General features: G+C 39.2%; 10 protein-coding genes across 10 annotated transcripts; 7 read left to right on the forward strand and 3 right to left on the reverse strand. All coding sequences in view use genetic code 12, as the record gives it.

Annotated features, from left to right (window-relative positions):
* Positions 1–212: 212 nt before the first annotated feature.
* On the reverse strand, positions 213–1,919 carry CANMA_001687 (uncharacterized protein; the record flags this gene model as incomplete). The annotated part of the gene is made up of 1 exon (XM_051813679.1): positions 213–1,919. The coding sequence occupies one exon, from the start codon at positions 1,917–1,919 to the stop codon at positions 213–215; it is 1,707 nt and encodes a 568-aa protein (XP_051672666.1).
* A 328-nt stretch (positions 1,920–2,247) lies between these two features.
* CANMA_001688 (peptide alpha-N-acetyltransferase complex B subunit) lies at positions 2,248–2,820 on the reverse strand (the record flags this gene model as incomplete). Its single annotated transcript, XM_051813681.1, has 1 exon — positions 2,248–2,820. The coding sequence occupies one exon, from the start codon at positions 2,818–2,820 to the stop codon at positions 2,248–2,250; it is 573 nt and encodes a 190-aa protein (XP_051672667.1).
* Positions 2,821–2,994: 174 nt separating this feature from the next.
* Positions 2,995–4,053, forward strand: CANMA_001689 (uncharacterized protein; the record flags this gene model as incomplete). The annotated part of the gene is made up of 2 exons (XM_051813682.1): positions 2,995–3,261; positions 3,412–4,053. 2 exons carry the CDS (start codon positions 2,995–2,997, stop codon positions 4,051–4,053), a joined length of 909 nt encoding a protein of 302 aa, XP_051672668.1.
* Positions 4,054–4,339: 286 nt separating this feature from the next.
* On the forward strand, positions 4,340–5,821 carry CANMA_001690 (uncharacterized protein; the record flags this gene model as incomplete). The annotated part of the gene is made up of 1 exon (XM_051813683.1): positions 4,340–5,821. One exon carries the CDS (start codon positions 4,340–4,342, stop codon positions 5,819–5,821), a length of 1,482 nt encoding a protein of 493 aa, XP_051672669.1.
* Positions 5,822–7,341: 1,520 nt separating this feature from the next.
* RPA34 (DNA-directed RNA polymerase I subunit) lies at positions 7,342–8,112 on the forward strand (the record flags this gene model as incomplete). Its single annotated transcript, XM_051813684.1, has 1 exon — positions 7,342–8,112. The coding sequence occupies one exon, from the start codon at positions 7,342–7,344 to the stop codon at positions 8,110–8,112; it is 771 nt and encodes a 256-aa protein (XP_051672670.1).
* Positions 8,113–8,447: 335 nt separating this feature from the next.
* CANMA_001692 (uncharacterized protein) lies at positions 8,448–9,320 on the forward strand (the record flags this gene model as incomplete). Its single annotated transcript, XM_051813685.1, has 1 exon — positions 8,448–9,320. One exon carries the CDS (start codon positions 8,448–8,450, stop codon positions 9,318–9,320), a length of 873 nt encoding a protein of 290 aa, XP_051672671.1.
* A 243-nt stretch (positions 9,321–9,563) lies between these two features.
* CANMA_001693 (bifunctional 4-hydroxy-4-methyl-2-oxoglutarate aldolase/oxaloacetate decarboxylase) lies at positions 9,564–10,304 on the forward strand (the record flags this gene model as incomplete). The annotated part of the gene is made up of 1 exon (XM_051813686.1): positions 9,564–10,304. The coding sequence occupies one exon, from the start codon at positions 9,564–9,566 to the stop codon at positions 10,302–10,304; it is 741 nt and encodes a 246-aa protein (XP_051672672.1).
* A 261-nt stretch (positions 10,305–10,565) lies between these two features.
* CANMA_001694 (uncharacterized protein) lies at positions 10,566–14,240 on the forward strand (the record flags this gene model as incomplete). Its single annotated transcript, XM_051813687.1, has 1 exon — positions 10,566–14,240. One exon carries the CDS (start codon positions 10,566–10,568, stop codon positions 14,238–14,240), a length of 3,675 nt encoding a protein of 1,224 aa, XP_051672673.1.
* Positions 14,241–14,839: 599 nt separating this feature from the next.
* CANMA_001695 (uncharacterized protein) lies at positions 14,840–15,298 on the forward strand (the record flags this gene model as incomplete). The annotated part of the gene is made up of 1 exon (XM_051813688.1): positions 14,840–15,298. The coding sequence occupies one exon, from the start codon at positions 14,840–14,842 to the stop codon at positions 15,296–15,298; it is 459 nt and encodes a 152-aa protein (XP_051672674.1).
* A 44-nt stretch (positions 15,299–15,342) lies between these two features.
* Positions 15,343–18,225, reverse strand: RPN2 (proteasome regulatory particle base subunit; the record flags this gene model as incomplete). Its single annotated transcript, XM_051813689.1, has 1 exon — positions 15,343–18,225. One exon carries the CDS (start codon positions 18,223–18,225, stop codon positions 15,343–15,345), a length of 2,883 nt encoding a protein of 960 aa, XP_051672675.1.
* Positions 18,226–18,411: the final 186 nt, after the last annotated feature.

Genomic DNA, 18,411 nt, shown 5'->3' on the forward strand with positions numbered 1-18,411 from the left:
GGCATACCGTTGAATTGATGCTATGATGTCATAGGTGTTTTTTTGAGTATATTATTGATCTGTTTTGCACGACTCTTCATAGAATACAAGCAAAATTTACCTTCTTGTGTTTCACTGTCAGTTCATTGTGCACGTGATTACTCTCTCAATTCATTTATTAAAGCAAAGAGTATTACAGAATAAATATAACGACCAAATTTTGATTAATTCACCTACGTATTCAAATTTAACCCTTCCAATTGATCATCAATCTTGGCCATCCTTTCCTTCTTTCTTCGTTCATTTCTCAGCTTCTCATCACTTGAATGTTTCTGATCAATGTATTCATGTAATACGTCATTATCATCAATATCATCAATATTAATACCATTAGCAGCAGCACTTCCATAAGAATATTCATTTTCTGGTTCTTTCAACACATCTCTGATTGATTCATTAGCCACCAACTGACTATGCAATCCAAAACTAAAGCACCACTTCAAATGTCTTAATCTAGTGGCAAGGAACCATGTATTCACCTTCACTTGCTTATATTTCGACAATTTAATACTCACTGTGTCAACACAACTATTGAGTAGCTCAGCACCTTCCTCGGTGCGTTTATAAACTTGTAGTCTTTTGTCACTGGCAGTATAAGTTTCAATAGTATTGATGATATTTCTAAACACTGAACTGATCTCGCGTTTATCCTTCTTTGATACTTTTTTTGATGACAAGTTGAGTAATCGAGTCAATATCGATATCAATGACTCTTGCTCATAATAGGGAGAATTCAAATTGTAATCTTCATCGGCATCAGCATCATCTTCGTCTTGGCTACCATTTCTGTAATCGTATAATTCATAAATAACAGCAATGCTCCTTCCTGCAGCTTTAGCAATATCCCTATTCTCATCATTATCCAAAAGTGGTACCAACTTCACCATTAAATCTTCAACAACTTCATTCATAAATTCACCTCGACGCAATAAGGTTAATAAGCAACCCACGCCGTGTATAGCAGCAACCGCAACTGACGCTTCCGCCACTACTTTGGCATTGGCTTCATTTACCAATCTTTTATCCAAATTCTTGTCAGTTATAAATGTAGAATGTTCACGATCACCTTGCTCCACCTCCTTTTGCAAAGCTAATGCACTAGCACTATACCCCTCAGCTATCTCCATCAACATATTGACCTTGTCATCGACTCCAAAACTTGAAGATCCATTATGTAGCACCACAGTTAATGCAGTGTATCCCAATATTACATTTGCCTTGTTCTCAGCCGTCACTAAACTATTTGTTGGCTCAGTGATCAAATGGTTAATCTTGGTTAACAAGTCATTGCTAATCAACCCGCCAAATTCATCGATATCACTGCAAATTAAAGCAACTAATGACCGATACAAGTATAAAAACTCCAATTCGCTTCGATAATTGCCACTAGTAAACTGATTGATCAAGGTATTGACTGTATCTTCATCAACATAATTCAATCGGTTGCCCAAATTCTCTTCATTGTAAACAACCAATGGTTTAGAAACAACAATCTTATAAAGTTGCGCCAACAAGAGTTCCCTTGACCTCGAACTGATATCAGTACGTGAAAAAGTAAGTGATTTAACAATCTCATTAATATTGGAATTTTCTTGAATCCGTTTATTATTCAACTGGTGAGCTTCATATTGACGTCTATCTCCGGAACTTATTCGGTCCTCTTTAGCCATTTCTCCCATATCTTGTTGGTTCAAGTTGCTAAGTTTCTCTCGCAAGATTTCTTCAATTTTAAGTAACTCGCCTTCTTCATAATCGCTTTCATAATCAGAGTCATCAGACCGTATTGGCGTTCCAATGGCTGATTGAGCCCGCGAAGACGAAGCCGACGATGTACCTTCTTTATCAAACCTTTTGCCCTTGTATAATGATCTATGTGACATACTCAGTGTAGCTTTGGATTCTTTTTCAGAAAAGAAGAATTGATTATGATGACGACATGTCCCTTTTATACTTGCTGAATAATAATTTTCTGGTTTAACACATTGCGCATAAAGTTGTGTCATACAAAAAAAAAATAAACAAAATAGTTCGGTAGCGCAATATCTGCATCCGAAAGTAGAAGTGCTAAACTCCAGTCTATCGTGCATCATCCACCATATTACACTATTTATTAGTTATACACTTTTCAAATATTCAGCTTCCTCTAATAGCTCTGGTATTGCTAATGTTTGCAATTAAAAACAACAAAAGAGAAAAGGCCATTCTCATTTAAAATACAACTTCATTCGGTAGTACGTAAACCTTCTCTCCCATTTCTCTAACCGTTTGCGAGTCTCTATCCAACGGTAACGATTTCCTCATATCAAAAGCATCAATGTCATCATCAATAGCAGTCCTATCGTCTGGCATGCTTCTTCCTCCTCCATAATACCCCACAACTCGTCGATAAACACTATACCCCAACTTTTCATAAAGCATCTTCCCCAATAGATTAGTCACTTTAACAAATAAATCAATGAACAATGTCTGCTGTACCTCACTAATCTTTTCCAACTGTAAACACAATTTCGACGCTAGTGAAATACGGCGGTACTGGTCTTGGACAGTAACAGCAGTGATATGGGTATGGTATTCCATCTTGCTTAGTTGTCCTTCAGTCTTTGCCATCATGTATCCGCTTGTTGCACCAAGAGGTTGTTCAACTGATTTGTAGAATAGATTGGGCCATGATATCAAGTACTGCGAGTAGAATGAAATGTTGAAATTTTCAGTTAATGGGTCAAGATTTACTGGATTGATTGTGAATAGATCTTCTAACTGGAACGGTTTGATTGATGTCATTTCTTTTCGGAAGAGGGGGATGGGCAGTAGTAGGAGCTATATGTTTAGGTTGCTCGACTGTCTTGTTGTAATTCTTTGATTTCTTTTTTGTTAATTAAAGTTGACAAAAGTTCCTTCCCTGAAGTGGATGCCTCACTGAAATTCTTTTTAATGTCACGTTTTTAGTCTTCCACTATGTGGATTTGCGACAATGGCAGATATTGCAATAAATTATTAGTGGCTGCAAGCACCACTACCACTACCACCACTCTTGTTCTATCTACTACTGCCACTACCTCCCCCGGTCCACCTACTAAAGAAAGAAAAGCCTTGTTATTGGCTAATTCAACAACTGTGGAAACTTCGAATTCCTGCAAGCAGAGCTTCTACTATAAGGAGTATTCTGTTGAGTTAGGATGCATCTTGCTTAGAAATGAATTTAAGATGGCAGTGGACAGATTTGTTGGTGAGGGTTTTAAAGCATGTGTCATTCGGAACCACATTTTTGATATTAATTATCGGTATAGTGAACCGAGCAGGAAAGGACCGAAGATGGTTGCCAAAGTTAGAAAGAATTGAGTTGCGATAAAGACTATCATTGCGGCAACAAAGGTACTTGCTGATAATAATCCAACCACACTCGATGAACATAATTCAGAATCTGTCACTGAACCATCAGAAATAGGCGACAAAATTCATACCATCACGGCCTCCATAAATGCTTTGAAAACCAACCATAGACGCAAGTTGTCAGCATTCAAAGCCGAAGTGGGTCATTTGAGAGAATGGCTGGTGCTGCTTAAAAAAGAAGAAAGTAAATTAGAATCTGAGAATGTTGACTTGTACCACAAATATGTGGCATATCATCCCCACAGATCGAAATTGAATTTTGATTTGGACAAAGACATTGTTGATGTGCTCTTGGAAGTATTTTTAACAAGTAGAGGTATTAGGGATACGTTAATATTTCGCACAAAAAACTGCGAAATGCTCCATGAAAGTTTGTTGAATGACCTCATCATGACTATGGAGGTTTATCCGGGAAAAGAGGAAAGAGAAGAACTAGAAGATGGTGGAGAGATCGCTGCTTCTATTGAAAATAAGCTCCAATGCTTGTCGGCCACAAAAAGAGGATGGCAACAGAAATTTACCCTTTTGGAACTTCGGCTGCAAATGATACATAGCCGACTTAAATGCGATGCTTCAGATTGTCAAATGAGGCTTACTGCCCGTCAAGTGGAAAACAAAACCTAAAAAAACATACAAACTTGCTTTGCTTGCTACCAGATTTTGCAATTGGGCTTTATTAAGTATTGCTTCACTAAATAAGGCTTCTCAATAATTAAAAAGAGCTTGATTCTTTGATCCTTGCATTGAAAGATGATCTCTCATTTGTGAAAACCTCTCGAGCGCTCGAAGGCATTGGAGAAGCACTTACATCCTATTGCCATCACCCCTGCTNAATTCCTGCAAGCAGAGCTTCTGTAACAAGGAGAATTCTGTTGAGTTACGCTTTGTCTGGCATCGAAATGTATTCAAGATGCACACTTACGATTCCAATAAATTATTAATGACTCCTTCCACTGCCACTACCACCCCCCGTCCAGCTACTTCAGCCACCACTGTCACCCCCGATCCAGCTACTAAAAAAAGAAACGCATTGATGTTGACTAATTCGACCCCTATTGGAATTATTCATTCATGCAAGCAGAGCTCCGATGGCATGGAGCGTCTTGTTGAAGGTCAACGCATCAGGCTACTTAGAAGATTCCAAGAAGTAGTGGATATCTTTGTTAGAAATTTTGAACGAACTGCGGATAAGTTTAAACAGCTTTTGGATGAATTAGAGAACTTGCGTAGAAAAGAATATGAAGGGATGAGAACCGTTGGACAGCTTGACTGTTCAATTCCTAAGCATCCTGGAATGGTCATCTTTAAGAAAAATTTTGGTGCATTAAGGCCCGAGTACAAGCGTTTTCAAGGTCAAGAACGCTGTAAGTGGGAAAAAAAGGTTGAGAAGCTATTGAACGAGATTATGTCTGTAAAACTGAGTACAGAATGGTCTTTTGCTAAAGGCAAGGAAGGTGAACAGCCATGTTGGAAAAACTACGATGTCTGGATCAATATTGTCGATTTTGAATATCGGGACAACATCTTAAGTACCAAAGGACCAAAAATGCATGCCAAAATCGAGGAAAAGCAATATGAAGTGAAGACTAGAATTGCAGCATTACATGTACTTGTTGATGATTATTCAACCACGCTCAATTCACATAATGCCGAACCCGTCACTAGACCATCAGAAATAAGCGGAAAGATTTATCCCAGTACAGCAGAAATCAAGGAGATAAAAACCAAATACATTGGTCAATATGTTGCCTTCAAGACAGAAGTTACTGCTTTGCAGCACCAGACGAGTATGAAAATCGATGACTTCCATACAATCAACGCCGAAGCATTGAAAGTCTACAAGTCTTTTCTGGAGTACGTAATAAAGAAGACAAAGTTGCGTCTGGATTTAGATCACCAGCTCACCAGAGCATTCAATGACGTCTTGCATACTTGTGGCGGTATTACTGAAGTACTTGAACTAAGCACCAAGAATGACTACACTTTATCAGATACCTTTGTCGAGGACGTACTCCTCACAATTCAACCCACTAATGAGGCAGAAAGCAGAAACGAATTGGAAGATGCTAACGCTCTGTGTGCTCAAGATTTGATTTCATGGGAAGCCAAATACGAAATTTTTAAAACGAGATCCAGGAATTTGCACAACAGACTCAAATCTGACTTCCTTGATAAACAAAAATGGCTCACCTCGGTGCAAATTAAAAGGACAACATGCGAGAAGTTAATGGGATTTTACCAGAGGAGAAAGAAAATGTACTCTCGGTTGAACCTAAAAAGCAAGAGAATATTGAACGAAGAGAAGAAGTGTATGATAGGTGAATTAGAAGAAATGAAACGAGGGCTTGAAAAGATGGCTGCAGATTTTGACACCGATTCAAGAAGGGGATGAAAATATAAAGACATGAAGACATAAAGACATAAAGATATCAAAAATGAGATATCAAAAACGATACAAAAAAATTACAAAATTAAAAATAAAAAATACAAAAAAAACATACAAACTTGCTTTGCTTGCTACCAGATTTTGCAATTGGGCTTTATTAAGTATTGCTTCACTAAATAAGGCTTCTCAATAATCAAAAAGAGCTTGATTCTTTGATCCTTGCATTGTAAGATGATCTCTCATTTGCGAAAACCTCTCGAGCGCTCGAAGGCATTGGAGAAGCACTTACATCCTATTGCCATCACCCCTGCTGAATCGTCATTGCTTCACGTGTAATGATAGGTTTACTGATCAACGCATGTACTTTGCTAATTGAGCCAATTCATGGATAGCTACAATCAAGTTGGGTCTAACAACCCTTCCATGGTTTTTATCGCAGTGATTTGTCAAATTTTGCAAGCCAATCATTGGTCAAGACGGGAACATTGATATTCTTTGTTCGCCACTCCACTTTCCTCATCTGGCAATTATACACATTCATATAGCGATAATGCACCAGCCAATTGCTATTTCCCATTATGAAGCTGCAGCCACATTNGACAACCCTTCCATGGTTTTTATCGCAGTGATTTGTCAAATTTTGCAAGCCAATCATTGGTCAAGACGGGAACATTGATATTCTTTGTTCGCCACATTCATATAGCGATAATGCACCAGCCAATTGCTATTTCCCATTATGAAGCTGCAGCCACATTTCAACGCTGATTTAAGCAGTACCCATCATCAGTTGTTCTCCAAAACCCAACTTGCCAATATCCCCTGAGTGACGCACCCAAGAATAGTACCTGCAAGAAATCTGTGAATGTGTCTACCTTTGTAACTCCTCCACATCACAGTTTGTTAATCGATTTCTGCTCATCTCCTGTCAATATGTCCATAGACATCAGTATCGAATACAGTGGACGTAAATTGTAATAGATTGGGATAGATGCCACCAAATGCAGGTAATTGCGTTGTTAAGCATGATGAGTTTCATTTCCTGTGCTTTTCATTCCCCTCATACCACAAGTGATCTCCCGTCTACTGAATTTGGATGTGTTACTGAACACACCCCGTAGCTCATTCAACTCCTGTAATCTTCTTCCCTCTCTCCATAAATTGCCTACTTAATGCCTCAATCACTTCCCCTACATGATGCGTGATGTGGAGAAACACTTCATTGCCAATTGATCTGTCCAATTGTTTAGATGTAGAAGCCCCTTGAAGTCTCTACTCACCCAGGTAATCTGGTCTTCAACATTGAAATTAGTCATCACTCCCTTTGAGGGCCCCATTTAAACCTCCACGGGAACTTGTAACTTTTAGGTATGTTCACTGAATCCCATCAATGAGTCGATTTAGATCCTCTTCTTCCTCTTCTTCTATACCCTGAAATGATGAGGCTCTTCGCAAGAGAAAAAAAAATTGGGAAAATAATTCTTCCACTACAAAAGGCCATCATAACCAACCTAGAAAATATAATCAAAATGGGTCCTTCAAACTACAAATCTAATGAATATGTCGATGACTCTGACCTAGAAGAGTCACCCGAGCAAATTTTTGAGCCCCCAAAGCATTATCATAAAATCACTCACCCGTCAAAGAGCTTGCCCAAAGCCAAAGATAAAGAGATATGGTTGATCAAGACACCAAAAAACTTTCCCCTTGAAAAGTTGAGAACTTTGCCTATTGCATTTACTAAAAATAGAGTAGCTGAGCCTTTTGACATAAGCGGGACTTCATATCAAGTTGAGGAAGAATTAACTTCGGTATCATCGTCATCATCATCAGCCATCATTCCATCTACCGAAATAAACAATAAACACACCATCTTCAAAGCCAAACACAATTCATACAGGCCAGCAGATCTCAAAATCAGCCGTTTTTATGACATCAAGGAGGTTGTCAATATTCCACAAATTGATTTTGACAAGGCCAGGGTTGCAAGAGAAGATGTGCCACGGTTGAAGAGATTGAGAATGAGACATTACCCTACAGGATACGGCGAAAAAGATTTTGACATAACTTATGATGATGACGAATCTGATGGGGAAGAGGGAAACCCAGTCAAGAAAACAAAAGTGGACGAGACCCCACTGAAGAGTGAAGGGGTGTTTGGGGAAACACACAAGCATAAACTGGGCAACAAGGATAAGAAGGAAAAGAAAGAGAAGAAAGAGAAGAAGGATAAGAAGGATAAGAAGGATAAGAAGGATAAGAAGGATAAGAAAGATAAAAAGTCAAAAAAAGAACATTGAGTAGAGTTAAGTGAGTAGAGTCTAATAGATTGGAGCAATGAGTTTTAATGTAGCAAGAGAGTGAACACTCACGTGGATAATGTCACCTTTTATATGTATATATGTAAGGATTCCAATTGATTCAATGTATTATGGATTTGCTAAAAGAGCCAATACAGCTGTGGCTAGTTCAACTGGCCATGATTTGCTTGTCCAAGTCTTTACAAACTAAAGGGTTACAGGTGTCAATAAAGACCTTACGTAACTTTTTACATAATCATCAATTATTTTGTGCTTTTCGATGGAGTGGGAAAACACTCTTCTCCTGCGTCATTACTTCTTCATCTCTATCGGCAATGGGAAGTTCAGCATCCAAACAAGGAGGCAGACAGTTGTCGAAAACAATCACCGACTCCATGTCAAAACCAATAAAGCGAAGTGAGATTGATCTTTTAAAATCTCAGAAACAAGCATTGCAGAGCACTGTTAGCCCTGATCATCTACATCATCCCAGCACAACAACAACAACATCTCCAACACCCCTCAGTGGAAATGGGCAGACTAGTCCTACACCCGATGAAAGCCTAGATCAGAAAGAGACTGCTTTTAGAGCAAATACATCAACTTCATTTGACCCAACGTTTTTGCACAAAAAAATTCAACGTCATTCGAGTGCAACTCCAGAAGGTAAAGACGGAGGCGATCCGCACGAACAAGGAACTTCAACTTATGACAAGGGATTTATTGACTCCTTGAACCAACTAGGAAAACAAATCAAGACGGTGGAGTTCAACCCTGCCAAAGATAACAATGCTGCTGCCATTAAACAGCTTCAAAAGAGGAAGAAGCTTTACGAACTTGGCGAGCAAGAGATCAAAGACCAAATGTCACAGAGTGTTGGTGATGGGAAAGAAGTTGCAAAGTCAATGGTTCACCCCCAGACATTGACTGCCATATTGAGAGATCTCAAAGACCCGCGTGTCGATAACCAAACAATCGTCAAAGATTATCAATTGAAACCAGAGTTTTTGGACAATATTGGTGATGTGTTTCAAGTACCAACTACTGTCAAACAGTTTGAAGAGAATGCAAAGGAGGACGAAGTGGGACATAAGACTGTGCCACAACAACGTCGCTCAATTCACGAAACTCACGATGAAAATGCTAACGAAACAGTAGATGGTGAAACTTATAAGAAATTGCAAAAGCGTTTAAGCTTGGACGACTAATTAAGCTAAATAATATCAGTGCATCAATCTGTAAATAGCTACCAAACTGGTTTATTAAGTCAATTTGATTAGAGGTCGTGAACCGTGTGAGAAAAATTAGAAAATGTAGAAGCAAAACCTGGGGGGAGAGAGGCCTAATCGGGCGCGGAGGGGAGGAGCCACAAAAGGGATCTCTCCACTAATTGACAAGACATATATCCCCAACTCTTTTTTCCTCTTCACGTTCTTTAAACAAACAAAACCATGCCACCACCAGCCAAGCAATCGGTTAAGGAAGTTATCAAATACCTTTCAAAGTACTCTGCGTGTGACATTTCAGATGCATTAAATCAACAGGGCATAGCCAATGGGGGATTTATCCCCAATTTAATTAACCGATCACCGGTCTTGGCGACTGCGTCTGCCGTTGGAAAAGCTTACACTGTTTTGTACGCACCCAAATCTGATCCAAGACCAGCAGTGAAACAATCCTATATTGACGAAGTGCCCGAGGATGCAATTATTGTTATTGGATTGCCTTTGGAATTGCAGTTGACCACTGCCCCCTACCACAAAGTGACCAATGCCTTGTATGGAGGTTTGATGTCAACCCGGGCACAATACAGGAAAGCTAACGGGTCAGTCATCTTGGGAAGAATTAGAGACTTGGATGAACATAATGAACTCAAATACCCTGTTTGGTCGTATGCGACCGGAACAAGTGCCTCCGGCCCCGCCGTGAAAGTTGTGGGCATTAATGTGCCTTTAGAAATCAAAGTTACCAGCATTGACCCTTCAACGGAAGAGGGTATTTTACACATCAACCCTGGTGACTATATCATTGCTGATAAAAATGGAGTTGTCAGGTTGGAAGATAATCAACAATTGGGTGAAGTTTTGGATTACATACCAAAAAGAGTTGAAGCTGATACCAATGTCAGTAATGATATTAAAAAGGGGAAACCAGCAGGTGAGTCACAAAAATTTTGGAGAGGTAAAATTTGAAGAGAGAGAAGTAGTAATGGAACAGCAATAGAACAGTAGTATGGACTCACACCAGTCAATTAGAATCAGCAACATACGCTTTATCAGGTTTTTCTAATTTATTGTAGCTATTTTGCTCTCACCAGTTGCTAATGTCAAGTTCGTAAATTTGTGCGCCTTTTTTTTAAAATTACCGCGAGTTAAAAACCACACATCAAAAAGGAAGCAACATCCACCACTGTACGTTACACTCTACACCACACTGCACTGCACCGCACCACTATGCCGTTGAACTTACTAGAAGAAAATGGAAATAGCACAACCTACAACTTCACTGAACTACGCTTGGAAATAATAGGAAACAAGGACCTCAAATTTAAATTATTGAATGACGTTGCATTCATGAACCATTTGATGTCCAGCTTTGCTGCCTACATTTCAAAGCTTATTGAACTGAAACATGAAGCAGTATACCACTTGGATAACTTGGAGGAGCAAGTGGTCATACTTCACATTCTAAGCTCGTTTGCATCGGAAATTGACGGCCTAAATAATGAGGGAGTCTTAGCATCAATCAGAATCATGGAGTTGGCACTAGATCCGATTGGGCAACTTTTAGGCCATTTTGTGGAAAATGTGCTCCCACTGGTAGGTACTACAAATGATGACAAGTATATATTTCAAGTCGAAGCTTTGATGGGCCATTGTTTAGACATTATGATTATATTGTCCAATCTTCGACAAAATCAGGTGGAACCAAATAAAATTTGGAGATTCATTACATTATTATTAATTGCCACTGATAACACTCATGGTAATATAATCAAGTTGCATCCAAGTATAATTGTTAAACTGTTGAGGTTGATACCGTTGTTGCTTACTGAGGCAGTGTCTTTAACTGGCAACGCAATATTGACTCTATCTGTGACGTTGCTAAGTCGCTTGGCATCCGATTGCAATTTGATTATCCATACACATTTACACGATCTATATCCTTCACAGGGCGATCTTTACTGGATTGCGTTTGAGGACGACCATCTTCCGAATGTTGACTTGAACGCCTCGCTAACCGATAAGGTCATAAATATTGAAATTTTGTTAGAGTTGATTACAGCATCTGCTCAAGTAATGAGTTTTTCACAAAACCAAGATTCTCCTTTCCTCTTGGTAATGAGGCGAGATTCGCAGTCAGGTATTTTCTTGAGTACACCGTTGGCAAAACCAGCGATACCTCTCACGGAAATGTACATCACATTGCTTTTACTCATGAAATTCAATTCAAAGGAGCTTAATCTTGCGGCTCTTAACTTGTTGGTCCTATTTTTAGAAAATCTTCATGTTCTGGAAGTGTTCCTGGATGGCATTATTTTTCGCAACTATGACAAGTTGTTTGCTGATATTGTTCATTTACTAGACACTGGTAACAACTACGATGGCACAGAAGATAGCAAAGGAAGTAAAGGTTCTAAAAGCAATGGCCCTTTACCAATAAACGCGCTATTTAACCAAGCATCATCGTCTAATGCGCCACTACTTTTGACGTCTGCTACAAAAATCTTGACTAACTTATGCACGCAGTACTCGGCCTTGAATAGTAGGATATGGGATACGAATATTGACTATAAGTTAGTATGCAAAATGAGATACTGCTACGAACAGGCTGGATTGTTTAAAGTGTTTGAGACTTTGAAAGCCAGATCGAAGTTTGGAACAGTGTTGGTTGATTTTACTTCGATACCTACGAAAGATGCCTACTTTGCCGAATTGGCAGATCTCCTTTTGCTTCTCAGTGTATACACAAGTGAGCGAGAAGAGTATCGAAATAGGTTGGTTTCGTTTTATCAGACCACAGGACTCAATATCCCACAAGTGATTTTCGACATTGTTGAAAATTACCATTTCCTTCTCAACCAAATACAATTGCTGCAAAAAGTTTTAAGGCTTACATTTAAAGCCAAAGATGGAGGGAATGGAGAAAATGAGGCGATTCAACGTCGCATTTCCTGGCTTGGCAGGAATTTAGGTGTGATTTTTGAATTGGAGAACTCGCCACTTTTCACACATTGTTTTTACTTTATTCGCTCGCAATCGAGATCAGTGGCTACTTTGAGGACATTTTTTGTCGAGACTAACTCATTCAAGAGCTTTGTGTCTCGAGACAATCAAGGCGCCTTACTGTCTGGGTCAGGTGGCAATATATCATCTCCATCCAATCATCTGACAATAAGGCCGCGCGTAGAACTGGAACCAGCTTCCATTGTCGCTTCTGAGCATTCCCTGACTCTGTCAGCTGGGGGCTTTGTTACCAATATTTTGGAGGTTATTCGCCTTTATGAAACTTTGGATTTGGCATTGGATTACATCTTCAAGGTGAACAGAAATAGGATTTTACGAGAAGCATCTTTTCGAAAGAAATTTGCAACTGATAAAGCAATCTGTGTCAGTCTATTAGCCAACTTTATTCTCGATTTCAGCTCCTTCAGGTACAAGATTATCGGATACGAAAACTTTTTGTCGAGTTTGTCCATAATTTATCAAAACTCGGCCACCGATTTTGATGATATTTCAGAACTCAGTGAGGATGACGTCTTTGAAAGAAACGTTATGCAATTAAGGATATTGCAAGTTATAAAAAACTTTATGTATAACGAGGCTTCTGAAAATAAGCAAGAAGTGTTGAATTTTTTCCCCTTGAGTCACATACTTCAAAAGGCAAACTATGGGATTATAAGCTCGGTTGCTTCTCTGGCACTACCAAAAGAAACAATGGAAACCAAGATACATCAAAAGGTTGTGGCGTTTGAAATTTTGCGAAATTTCACCGCGGGATCCCCGTCTTTCTCTCAAATCTTGAGAGAGTCTTATATCAATGAGTATTTGAACAATGAGCAACCAGAGGTGCAACCATTACTTCCACAGAATTGGTCCGAATTTGTGACTCGAAACTTGACTGAAACATCTGTGTTCTTGCCCCAAAAGTCCCAAAGTTTCAACTTCTACAATGATGAAGCTCTTGTAGAGTTAATTGGCAATGAGGACTATGTAAAGATGGTTAGATCAATAAATTTCACTGAGGACCATACCTACACTGTGATTGATAAGATAAGACAAGAACTTTTCCCCAATGACTCATTATTGCGAATTTGGATGAGGTTACTTTTGTTCCAATTACCTGAGCTGGTCTCCACAAATGTCCATTATAACCCAGAGTACTTGAACAAGAATTTGAATATGATCAAAATTTCGATCGCCTGGATTCTAGTCAACTTGACTTGGAAGTCGACAGTGTTTGGCTATGACATCCAAAATTATACTGACTATGAGGTGTACCAAACGGTAGATACTCTGAGAATTAAAAGAGCTATTTCTCAACAAGAGAAGAATGAGCAACCACTTATTGAGCCACAGCCTAGCGAACAAGAATTGGAAAGTGATGAACTATCAGTGTATGACCGTGCTAGATACTTGGACAAATTCGGATTTACAAAAGCCATCTACGATGTACTTACTACTTATTCCAGAATAGCGTCCAACCATTCTCAAAAATCTGCTGGCGCAATAGAACCTGAAGTATTTGAGAAATTAAGAAGTGCATTGCATCAAATTAACTACCTATGTCGGGGTGTTCGTGCGGGTAGTTTTGCGACAGATTTGAGAGCCAATCATGCAAGGGGAGGTGGTGGTGGTGGTGGTGGTGGTGGTGGTGAATTGAGGCTCCATCGAAATCAAGACAATTCAGTCGACGTGGTTGATGAACGTGGCGACCTCCTCGACGCTGAGATTAGGTACGAAAGATCAAGAAGGAGAGACGCAATTGATTCAGAAGATGATGGAAATAATGATGAGGAAATGCATGAGGATAACTCTTCCGAAAGCGATCCAGAAGTCAGGCAAGCCGGGGGGAATGAGAGCGATGAGTCAAATGAGGATATGCCTCATGAATACTGGGTAATGTAATCTATCGTATCTAAGTTTTTTATATATAAGCATGCATGTGAGAACTAGATTCTATAAGGATAGTATAGAGAGTAGTGGCTTTCCTTTGGGAGGGAGTTTCCTGCATAGTGATTATTTTGTTATTCTGAGAAGATTTGGTTGCAAATACAAAGTACTCAACGACTGATGAAATCTTGCAATCCCCTCCTCTGGAGAAAGAACAGCTCTCCTTACCTTAAGACGATCTTCGTAGTAGTTACTCTTTACTTTCTTTTAAGTGAATTTTTATTTTTGCTTTTTATTAGTAGTAAGTAATATTTAAGAAGACTATGAAAGCACTCTATCTCATTTTCCTAATTGTGCCAACGACTTGTATCAAGGTAGGACACTACTTTGACGAAGAAAGCAACTTAAGGCAGGTACACCAATTGTCAAAATTAAATCTAGTGCATCATACTATCAGCTCATATAACGACATACAATCTTTAATCTTACATCCACTATCCATCATCCACTTACCTTTTTCTAAGTCAATTATATTTAATGAACATGTTCTTGATACATCAAAGAAGCCACACTTTATAGAGCTATCGTACCAGAAAAGCAATGTATCTAAGAGAATGGATGATACTTTAGCAACCGATGCAGCTGATCCTTCTATAGTTCACTGGACTCCACTAAGTAATTGTGTGACCAATTTTGCTGGTGATAAAGCTACTTATCGACAGACGTGGTCAGTCGAACTAGACTTTGGTTTGGACTTTAGAGTGAGTTACGGCGGATATTTTATTAACTTTGGACCAAGTTTTAAAAGCGAATTTATTTTGGGTAAAGGTATTGGTGGGAGTTATTCGTGTGACGTAGATCCTGGAAACACTTTACAGTTTGCAATTCTTTTCACGACATATACAGTTGAAGGCGTCAGATATAGGCAGCTCAAGAGGAAAAGGATTGGAAAGGGTATCAGATTTGGTCATTGGATCCCCATCAAAAAATATGAACAAATTGGCAGAAGCGACATTCACGTTGCATGCTTTACACAACCGCAATACTTACGATGTAAAAATTCAAACTTATAATTGATACGTTTATGATTAATCTACATAAAATGAAAAGGCAACTACTAGTCATCTTCTAAATCTTCCTCACTCAATGTAAATGGCTCGGGTAATGGTGCTGTAGTTATGTTCAATTGTCTAACAGTTTTGATAAATTCAACAGGCTCCTCTGGCTTGGTATCTTGCAAAACAATTATACTTCCGGTTCCTCTAAACTTTCTAACAGGTACAAACCGATCATCTTTGATGAATGAAATATAACTGGATTGTTGTGGTAATACTCTGGATAGATTTCCAATCTTGTAGGGTGTTTTTGTGTAGCGTATTACTGCCGGTTGGGCACTTGTCTCTTTGCTCTCATCCTTTTTATCATCATCTTTCGAATCCAGTACCTTGTCTTCTTTCATTTCGGTCTTTACTATACTTTCTGGCTTCTTTTCTGACTTTTTATCTTCCTTTTTGTCACCATCAACATCCATTTTATCATCTTCCTCCTTTTGATCCTGCTTCTTTTTGGCTCTTGTCTTAGCTTTAGCCGTAGTAGACAAAACAGCAGTGGCCAACTTATCTGGCTGCTTCTCCTTTGACTCCTCTACTTTTGGGGGATATTGGAAATATTCTTGGCTTACGTGACAGTTTAACTCGAATTTTGGTATCTTCAAATCACTACCTCTAACTCCAATTACTGATGTTGGTACAAATGATAACGACAAAAAGTGAGCCAACGGGAACCAATACCATGATTGTGAGAATATCGCTAATCCAACAATCGCTTTCGTATTCAATGTGTTTGTTTGCACATTTTCAAAATTGATCGTCACGTTTCTTCCTCCTGCATCGATAATACCTTGAGACAATGCAGCTCCAAACTTGGCCAAAGCGTCCTCGTGTTTGTTTTTGACGGTATCAGCAAATTGTTTAGTGAAATCTTTCACCTTTGGGAATAAAAATTCATTCTGTTGAATTAAAATCATTGCCGTTGCCATCATGGCACCTTGTCTGACAAAGTCCACTGCATCCTTGGTTAATGGCTCCAATACCTCGATTGCAGGAGCGTAAGCTCTGCCCGCACAAGAGATACCAAGTGCCAAAGCAGTACCGTATCTCACATGTGGATTGTGTGATTGCGATAACAACTTCACCAACTGAGGGGCAGCAGTGTAATCACGTATCAAGACAAAACCCAAGTTCAAAACTGCAGCTCGTCTCACATCGTCGCTGGGATCTGAAACTGCATAATGCAACAACGTCTTTATGGCACCATTGTCACCAGTTCCTGCAAATGCCAAACCAACAGTAAATGCACCTCCATATCTCAAAATAGACGACTCCTGTTTCAATAAATCTTCAATAATGTAGTTTGCCTTTTCCTCACGGCCATAGTGTAACAACGCAATACCTACAGCCAAACCCCTGATAATGTTCTCATGCTGGGTCTCCAAGGCATAAGTCAACATGTCATTGGTAGCTGCTTCATTTCCTGATCCAAGCAACACTAAACCCATTCCTAGGGCAGCTGCTTGAGATGAAGTAGCGGAGTCAGAGTAGAGCACCACTTTCAATGATTCATACAAATCGTCCGCTTGTGAGCCCATTCCAGCAACACCAGCACCCAATGACGCACCATGTAATTGAACCTCAATCTCATTGACTCCTGATGAGTTACCATTATCATCTATAAATTTTTTCAAATATCCGATAACTTCTCTACCATGACCGGCGTAAATGAATCCCAATGCAAGTAGAGAACCACCCTTAGTATGAGCGGCACTGGACGAGCCTGGCAAATAAGGTTTCAAAATAGTGCGTCCTTGTGAAAGGTTTCCTTTGTGAATTACACCTAGAGCGGCAGTGGCAGAAAATTTTGACCAGTTCGTTGCTCTGCCCAACCATTCCAAATTTTTTCTGAAAAATGAATCGTCGGTGGTACCTGCATGCATGTAAGCATTGGCAAAAGTAACGGCTGAGTGGAAAACCGAACTTCTTCCGTCTAATAGGTTCTTTGTCTTGTTCAAAATAGTTATGTCTGTGTTGTTGTTTTTGTAGAGAAAAGTGTTGTCAAAGTCGGAAGTGGGCACACCAGACAATATATTCAAAATCTTCTTCACTGTTGTGTCGTTGCCTTCAGTGGACAAAGATTCTATAACCTTGTCTAATAGTTCCTGTGATGCAGTGTTTACCAAATCGAATGCTGCTTGGTAAGCAATCAATTCTTCGTTTTGCTTCACCAATTCTTGAAACAAGTTGGTTGCAAGCTGTGAATCATTCAATTGTACAATTATCTTGATAATAGTGAAGAAATCCTGGTGTTTTTTCAATGTCAACAATAACGATATCAACGTGTTTAAAACCTTTACTCTGAATATTGAGTTGGTTATAGTGGAGTTTGAGCAAACCAAAACGTAGTTTATCAAATTGAGTCCTTGTTCTTCATTTTCGGCAACTTGATCTTTTAAAATCGACTCCACCAAGTCTAATCTGTATGACTCTAATGCAATGCCCAAAGTCAATTTAATTTCGTTTGCCTTCAAACATTTCTGCAACATCTTTTCGAAAATTGCCGTCAATCTAGACTCTATTACCACGGAGTCATCACTGAACTTCTGTTGTGATAATGAATTGTATAAGTTGATACATTTACTGACAATGGTCTCCACATATTGGGACTGTTCTTCGACATTAAACTCGTCGCCCGCGTACAATGCATATCTCACAGAAGCATCAAAGTCTCCTAAATTGTAATAAACTTTCGAGATCACCAATGCAGCCAAAGCTCTTTTTTCGAATGAAGTGTTTTCATACAATTCCTCCAAATCAGTGATGTTGTTGGCGATTTCTGCCCACAACTGATCAACCACTTCGTTCAATGATGATAACGCATACGATTTCAAGCTGGTGTCTGGTTCGCCAAGCAACGCCAAATATGGAGCAGCCGATACTAATGCCATTTCTAATTATGCAAATCTCCTGTTAAAATTCGAATCGAAATGTATTGGTTGTTCGCTATTGTATGTTTGGGAAGTACTTAGGTGGGAGTTTTTTTTATTTTTTTCTTTGTTGCCAATTGTGTGTTGCCACCAAAACCAATTTGAAAACTTATTATGCAGTTACATCGCTACCAGTCACGCGACGAC

Source organism: Candida margitis (assembly GCF_024628925.1).
Source record: "Candida margitis strain CBS 14175 chromosome Unknown scaffold24, whole genome shotgun sequence".
In the NCBI taxonomy this organism is placed as follows: domain Eukaryota; kingdom Fungi; phylum Ascomycota; class Pichiomycetes; order Serinales; family Debaryomycetaceae; genus Lodderomyces; species Lodderomyces margitis.